General features: G+C 61.0%; 1 protein-coding gene across 1 annotated transcript; it reads left to right on the forward strand.

Moving 5' to 3' along the window:
- Window positions 1-465: 465 nt before the first annotated feature.
- On the forward strand, window positions 466-7740 carry EEF1G (eukaryotic translation elongation factor 1 gamma). Its single transcript, XM_075741451.1, has 3 exons — window positions 466-597; window positions 700-880; window positions 7725-7740. The coding sequence occupies exons 1-2, from the start codon at window positions 475-477 to the stop codon at window positions 856-858; spliced, it is 282 nt and encodes a 93-aa protein (XP_075597566.1). The 5' UTR covers window positions 466-474; the 3' UTR covers window positions 859-880; window positions 7725-7740.
- The last annotated feature ends 465 nt before the right edge of the window (window positions 7741-8205 follow it).

The following is an 8205-nucleotide window of genomic DNA, read 5'->3' on the forward strand; positions in this document are numbered from 1 at the left end:
CCCTTCCCCTCTGCTCTTCCCCTTTCCGTTCTCCTGTTCTCCCCTTCTTTTCCTTCCCCTTTTCCTTCCCTTTTTCCTTGTCCTCATTCTCCCTCTTCCCCTTTTCTCTTCCCTTTTCCATTCTCTTTTTCTTTACCTTTTCCTTCCCCTTTTCCTTGTTCTCATTCTTTCTTCCCCTTCCCTTTTTCCTTGTCCTCATTCTCTCTTCTCTTTTCTGTTCTCCTTTACCTTTTCCTTCCCCTTTTCCTTGTTCTCATTCTCTTTTTTTTTCCCCCTTCCTCTTTTCCTTGTCCTCATTCTTTCTTCCCCTTCCCTTTTTCCTTGTCCTCATTCTCTCTCTTCTCTTTTCTGTTCTCCTTTACCTTTTCCTTCCCCTTTTCCTTGTTCTCATTCTCTTTTTTTTTCCCCCTTCCTCTTTTCCTTGTCCTCATTTTCTTTTTTTCCCCTTCCCTTTCCCTTTTCCTCCCCGCAGGGATGTTCCAACGCCTGGACAAACTCCGTAAAAACGCCTTCGCCAGCGTCATCCTCTTCGGCACCAACAACGACAGCAGCATCTCGGGCGTCTGGCTCTTCCGCGGCCAGGACCTCGCCTTCCCGGTGAGCCAAAAAAACCCCAAACCCCCCCCAAAACCCCCCTTCGTTTTGGGTTAAAACCCCCTTAAATCCTCCCACCGTCTTTTTTTGGTGGTTTTTTTCCAGCTCAGCCCCGATTGGCAGGTGGATTACGAATCCTACACGTGGCGGAAGTTGGATCCGGAAAGCGCCGAGTGCAAGACGCTGGTGAAGGAATATTTCCTGTGGGAGGGGGAGTTCAAACACGTCGGCAAACCCTTCAACCAGGGCAAAATCTTTAAGTGACGCCGATTCCGCCGCCTTTGGGGTGGTTTTGGGGTTTGGTTTTGTTTTTTTTTTTGAAACCGGCGCGCTTATTTCCCCTTTTTTTTCCGTCCCGAAATCCCAACGGAAATAAACCCGCCGCGGTTCCGTCGCCCCCCCAGGTCCCTGGGTTTTTTTGGGGATGGGGGGTGGGACGACGGGGACACGGACACGGGACGCGCGAGGTGACGGTTGTTGCGGTGAACGCCGATCCCGGCGCTGCTGTTTCCTTTGGGGGGGTGGGGGGAAAAAAATTGGGGGGGTTGGTGAGAAAAATGGGGGGGTTGGAGCAAAAAATATTGGGGAGGTTGGAGGAAAAAAATTGGGGGGGTTGGAGGAAAAAATTGGGGGGTTGGGGAGGAAGAAAATTGGGGTGGAGGAAAAAAACGGGTGGGGGAAAAATTGGGGGGGGGTCGGGGAAAAAACTGGGTTGGGGAGGAAAAAAATTGGGGAGTTTGGGGGAAAAATTGTGGAGGAAAAAAATTGGGGTTGGGAAAAAATTGGGGGGGTTGGGTTTAAAATTGGGGAGGAAAAAAATTGGGGGGTTGGGGGAAAATTGGGGTGGAGGAAAAAATTTGGGGGGTTGGGGAGAAAATTGGGGTGGAGGAAAAAATTTGGGGGGTTGGGGAGAAAATTGGGGGCAGGGAAAAAATTTGGAGGGTTGGAGGAAAAAAATTGGGGGGGTGGGGAGAAAATTGGGGTTCGAGGGGAAAAAATAGGGGTTGGGGAGAGAATTGGGGGCAGGGAAAAAATTGGGTTGGAGGAAAAAAATTGGGGTGGGGGAAATTTGGGGGGGTTGGGAAAAATTGGGGGGGTCAGGGGAAAAATTGGGAGGAAAAAATTGGGGTGGGGAGAAAATTGGGTGGGGGAAAAAATTGGGGAGATTGGGGAAAAATTGGGGGAGGAAAAAATTGGGAGGTTGGGAAAAAATTGGGGGTTGGAAAAATTGAGGCAGGGAGAAAATTGGGCAGGAAAAAAATGGGGTGGGGTAAAAATTGGGGGCGTCGGGGGAAATTGGGTGGGGAGAAAATTGGGGGGAAAAAACGGGTGGGGGGAAATTGGGGGGGTTGGGGAAAAACTGGGGGAGGAAAAAAATTGGGTTGGGGAAAAAATTGGGGGAGGAAAAAATTGGGAGGGTTGGAAAAATTGGGGAGAAAAAAATTGGGGTGGGGGAGAAAATTGGGGGGGTCGGGGAAAAATTGGAAAAAATTGGGCTGGGGGGAAAATTGGGGTGGAGGAAAAAAATTGGGGGGTTGGGAGAAAATTGGGGGTTGGGGGAAAAATTGAGGCAGGGAGAAAATTGGGCAGGAAAAAAATGGGGTGGGGAAAAAATTGGGGGGGTCGGGGGAAAATTGGGTGGGGAGAAAATTGGGGGGAAAAAAACTGGGGTGGGGGAAATTGGGGTGGGGAGAAAAAAAATTGGGGTTGGAAAAATTGGGGAGAAAAAAATCGGGGTTGGGGAGAAAATTGGGAAAATTGGGGTTGGAGGAAAAAAATTGGGGTTGGGGAGAAAATTGGGGGGGTCGGGGGAAAAATTGGGGGAGGAAAAAATTGGGGAAATTGGGGTGGAGAAAAAAATTGGAGGGTTGGAGCAAAAAAAACGGGATGGGGGAAATTTGGGGGGGTGGGGAGAAAATTGGGGTTGGAGGGAAAAAATTGGGGTTGGGGAGAGAATTGGGGGGGCAGGGAAAAAAATTGGGGTGGGGGAAATTTGGGGGGGTTGGGAAAAATTGGGGGGAGGAAAAAATTGGGGTTGGGGAGAAAATTGGGGGAAAAATTGGGGTGGGGAGAAAATTGGGGTGGGGGAAAAAATTGGGGAGATTAGGGAAAAATTGGGGGGTGGAGAAAAAAAATCGGGTTGGGGGGAAATTGGGGGGGAGGGAAAAAATTGGGGGTGGGAAGAAATTGGGGTGGGGAGAAAATTGGGGGTTTGGAGGAAAAAAATTGGGGTGGGGGGAAAAAAATTGGGGGGGCAGGAAAAAAAATTGGGGGGGGACACAGTGGGGAGCGTCACTGTGTTCCCCCCCCAAAAAAAAGGTCACCCCGGATTTTTTGGGGGGTGGGGGTTCCCCCTTGGGGGGGGGTCCCCGACTTGTGGGTGCCCCCCCCCCACCCCTGGGTGCCCCCCCCACCCCTGGGTGCCCCCTCTCCTTGCCCCTGGGGTGGGGTGAAGCAGCCCCCCCCCCCCTTTTTTTTTTTGGGGGGGGGTGGGGGGGTGTTAATCCCAGTTTAAACCAGCAGCCGCCATCAAGCCGCTGCTTCCTGCCTGTCCCCTGCCTGTCCCCTGCCTGTGCCCCCCCAGTTCCTTCCTGGTGCCGTTTCCTGGGGCGAGGGGGGGTCCGTGGGTCCCGTGTCCCCCCCCCCCCCCCGTGTCCGGGACCTCGTGCCAGCTGCCAGATGTGGCAGGGGACACGCACGGGGGTGGGGGCTGGCGCCCTGCCTGTACTTCCCTCCTGCCACATCTGGATCCAGTTTGGCTCTTGCTAAACCCGGCCGCGCCCTGCCTGACTCACTGCAGGCAGCGCCTGCCCGCTGCAGGCAGCTCCCGGGGCTGTGCAGGCAGATCCCTGCCCGCTGCAGGCAGCTCTCGGTGCAGCCCCACTGCTGGTTACGCTGCCTGCAAAGTCCTTGCCCCATTGCAGGCAGGGTGCAGGCAGCGCCCAGTTGTGCAGGCAGCTCCCTGCCCCGGTACAGACAGGGTACAGGCAGCGCCCAGTTGTGCAGGCAGCTCCCTGCCCCATTGCAGGCAGGGTGCAGGCAGCGCCCAGTTGTGCAGGCAGATCCCTGCCCCGGTACAGGCAGGGTACAGGCAGCGCCCAGTTGTGCAGGCAGCTCCCTGCCCGCTGCAGGCAGCTCAGTGCATCCCCATTGCCGGTTGCGCTGCCTGCAAAATCCCTGCCCCATTGCAGGCAGGGTACAGGCAGCTCCCTGCCCTGGTACAGGCAGCACCCAGTTGTGCAGGCAGCTCCCTGCCCCAGTACAGGCAGGGTACAGGCAGCACCCAGGGTTGTGCAGGCAGCGCCCAGTTGTGCAGGCAGCTCCCTGCCCCGGTACAGGCAGGGTACAGGCAGCACCCAGGGTTGTGCAGGCAGCGCCCAGTTGTGCAGGCAGCTCCCTGCCCCGGTACAGGCAGTGCCCAGCCCCAGTGCAGGCAGCTCTGTGCAGGCAGCCCCCCCATTGCAGGCAGCCCCCCCCCATTGCAGGCAGCCCCCTGCCTGCTGTTCCCCTGCAGCCCCCCCCCAGCTGCCCTTGTTCCGGTGAAGCCGGAGCCCCCCCAAACCCCCCCCTCCCCTCCCCCCCCCCGGTGTTTCCCCGCCTCGGCCCCTTCGGCCGCCGCCGACCCCGCTGCCAAATTCCTCCTTGTTTACTGGCAGCGGGAGCCGGAGGCCGCAGGGCCCAACCCCGCCGGCGTGGGCGGCAGCACCGGCACCCGCTCGCAGGGCCCCGGGGACGGGGGGGGGGAAACGGGCAGGACCCCGGCGGTACCGGCACGGCGATACCGGCACCGCGATACCAGCAGCGTCACCGTGGTACCGGCACAGCAATACCGGCACGGCGATACCGGCACGGTGATACCGGTACCATCACGATGGTGGTGATACCAGCACGGTGATACCGGCAGCGTCACCGTGGTACCGGCACAGCAATACCGGCACAGTGATACCGGCACCGTGATACCGGTACCATCACGATGGTGGCGATACCGTCACAGTGATACTGGTACCATCATGGTGATATCGGCAGCGTCACCGTGGTACCGGCACGGCGATACTGGCACGGTGATACCGGTGCCATCACGATGGTGGCGATACCGTCGTGGTGATACCGGCACGGTGATACCGGCAGCGTCACCATGGTACCAGTACTGTCACAGTGATACTGGTACCGTCACAGCGATACCGGTATGGTCATGATGGTGGTGATACCGTCACGGTGATACCGGCACGGTGATACCGGCAGCGTCACCATGGTAGCGGCACGGTGACACCGTCACGGTGATACCGGTGCCATCACGATGGTGGCGATACCGTCGTGGTGATACCATCGCGGTGATACCGGTACCCTCACAGCGATACTGGCAGCATCACGATGGTACCGGTACCGGCACGGTGATACCGGCAGCGTCACCATGGTACCGGCACTGTCACAGTGATACTGGTACCGTCACGGCGATACCAGTACGGTCATGATGGTGGTGATACCGTCACGGTGATACCGGCACGGTGATACTGGTGCCATCACAGTGATACCGGTACCGTCAACGGTGATACCAATACTGTCACGGTGATACCGGCAGCATCACGGTGATACCATCATGGCAATACTGGTACCGTCACCGTGATACCGTGATACTGTCACGGTGATACCGGTACCGTCACGATGGTACCAATACTGTCACAGTGATACCGTCACGGCAATACCGGTACCGTCATAGCGATACTGGCAGCATCACGATGGTACCAGTACCGTCACGGTGATACCGTCACGGTGATACTGTCACGGCGATACCGGTACCGTCACGGCAATACCGGTACCGTCACGGTGATACCGGTACTGTCATGGTGGTACCGTCACGGCGATACCGGCAGCGTCACGGTGGTGGCATCACAGTGGTACCGGTACCGTCGCGGTGCAGGCAGGAACCGCCACGGTGGTGCTGGTGCCGTGCCGCGGTGCCGCGGGAAGCGTCGCGGTGCTGCCGACACCGCCACGGCGCAGCCAGATATTGCCACGACGCTGCCGGCCGTCGCCGCGGTGCAGCCGGTCGGCGTCACGATACTGCCGGTGTTATCGCGACGCAGCCGGGTTCCACCGCGACGTCGTGCCCGGCGGGACGGGCGCAGGATTTGGCCGCTGGCCCGGCTGCTCGGTGGGGGCGGCCGCACGTGGCTCTCGAGGAATCCCGCGCCGGGTGGGCAGGAATTCGGCGCGCGCGCGGTGCCGGGGGGGGAGGTGGGGGAGGTCGCGGCACGGTGGGAATGGGTGGGGGTGGGGGTGGGGGGTGCTGTGCCGACACCCCCAAATCTCCCCCCCCCCCCCATCCCCCTCTCCGGCGGGGCGGGGTGTCGCGTGTCCCCCCCCCCCCCCCCAGTGCCACCCCTTCGCCTTGGCACCGCCGCGGCGCTGCCGGTGGCCGCCGGCCAGCTCGGAATCCCAAAAATCCCCCCGCGCCGCGCGCGGCGGGGGATGGGGGGGGGGGGGTCAGTGCCCCTCCCCCCCCCCCCCAAACTCGGGGGGTCCCTTTTTTACCCCCCCCCACTGTGGGGGGCGGGGGGACACGACACGACACACGAATCCGGCACAACCGCGGCCTTTCCGCCTGCGCCGGCAAAACCACATCTGGAGGAAATACAGCTGTTGGCGGCGGCCGGATCCACCCCAAAATAATCCCCGGGGTGGGGGGGGGGGACCCCAAAAAAAATATTGGGGGGGGGGGTGTCCCCCCCACGAAGCCACCGGCGCGGTGACGCGGGGTGGTGGCAGGGGGGGGGCAGGGAGGTGTCGGCCGGCGCTGAGCCACGGCTCCGGTATGCGCCGGCGCTGGCTCAGGCCGCCGGGGTCGAATCCTGGGGGGCGGCGGCGCCGTTTTGACGGGTTTTCACCCCAAAATCAAAAGTGGTTTTTTTGGGGGGGGGGGAGGGGGGGGAGGGTTGGGGGAGGGGGGGGAGGGTCCGGAGACGGAGACGCGGGCGGCTGCCGCGGGACGCGGTTGGAGACAACCGGAGGGTGACGGGGGGTGGGTGGGTGGGGGGGACACACACCCCAGGGGGGGTCAAGGGTGGGAAGTGGGGGGGGAAGGAGCCCATGGACCAGTATGGACTGGGATGAACTGGGAAGGGGCTCTGGGGGGGAGCTGGGGGTGCTGGTGGCACCAGGGTGGCCGTGAGCCGGTGAGGAACCTCAACGGGGTGGAGGAGTCACCCAGGAGGGATCTGGGGGGGGGTCAGGGGTGGGGAGAGACCTGAACTGGGGGGGGAGGATCTCCTGGACCAGTATGGACTGGGCCAAACTGGGAAGGGGCTCTGGGGGTCCTGGTGGCACCAGGGTGGCCAGGAGCTGGTGAGGAACCTCAACGGGGTGGAGGAGTCACCCAGGAGGGATCTGGGGGGGGTTCAGGGGTGGGGAGAGACCTGAACTGGGGGGGGGAGGACCCCATGGACCAGTATGGACTGGGATGAACTGGGAAGGGGCTCGGGGGGGGAGCTCAGGGTCCTGGTGGCACCAGGGTGGCCGTGATCCAGTGAGGAACCTCTGGGAGATGCAGGAATGATCCAGGAGGGATCTGGGGGGGGTTCAGGGGTGGGGAGAGACCTGAACTGGGGGAAGGAGCCCATGGACCAGTATGGACTGGGATGAACTGGGAAGGGGCTCTGGGGGAGCTGGTGGGACCAGGGTGACCAGGAGCTGGTGAGGAACCTCAACGGGGAGGAGGAGTCACCCAGGAGGGATCTGGGGGGGGTTCAGGGGTGGGGAGAGACCTGAACTGGGGGGGGAAGGATCTCCTGAACCAGTATGGACTGGGATGAACTGGGAAGGGGCTCTGGGGGGGAGCTGGGGGTCCTGGTGGCACCAAGGTGGCCGTGAGCTGGTGAGGAACCTCAACGGGGAGGAGGAGTCACCCAGGAGGTCGGGGACGGGCAGAGACCTGAACTGGGGGAAGGAGCCCATGGACCAGTATGGACTGGGCCAAACTGGGAAGGGGCTCTGGGGGTGCTGGTGGGACCAGGGTGGCCGTGAGCCGGTGAGGAACCTCAGCGGGTGGAGGAGTCACCCAGGAGGTCGGGGACGGGCAGAGGGGGGCTGGGCCCAGGTGACCTTGACCTTGGAGGTCCTGGGGGGGGGGGGAGGGGGGTGGTTTGGGGGTGACGTCGGTGGAGGAAACACCTGGGGGGGGGTGGGGGGGGATTTTGGGGTTCATCTTGGGGGGGTGTTACCTCGAGGGGGGGTCGGGGGGAAAGATTTGGGGGGTTCATCTCGTTTGGGGTGGAAGATTTTGGGGTTCACTCGGTTTGGGGGGGCGATACGGGGGGGAGGGGGCTTTCCTTCGGGGGGGGAAAGATTTTGGGGTTCATCTCGGTTTGGGGGGGGAGGGGGCTTCCCTCGGGGGGGGGATGGGAAGATTTTGGGGTTCATCTCGGTTTGGGGGGGGCGATACGGGGGGGAGGGGGCTTCCCTTTGGGGGGGGAAAGATTTGGGGGGGGAGATTTTTGGGGTTCATCTCGTTTTTGGGGGGGGAAAGAAGATTTTGGGGTTCATCTCGGTTTGGGGGGGTAGCGGGGGGGAGGGGGCTTCCCTCGGGGTGGGGGATGGGAAGGTTTTGGGGTTCAT

This window comes from Balearica regulorum, unplaced genomic scaffold (assembly GCF_011004875.1).
Source record: "Balearica regulorum gibbericeps isolate bBalReg1 unplaced genomic scaffold, bBalReg1.pri S41, whole genome shotgun sequence".
In the NCBI taxonomy this organism is placed as follows: domain Eukaryota; kingdom Metazoa; phylum Chordata; class Aves; order Gruiformes; family Gruidae; genus Balearica; species Balearica regulorum.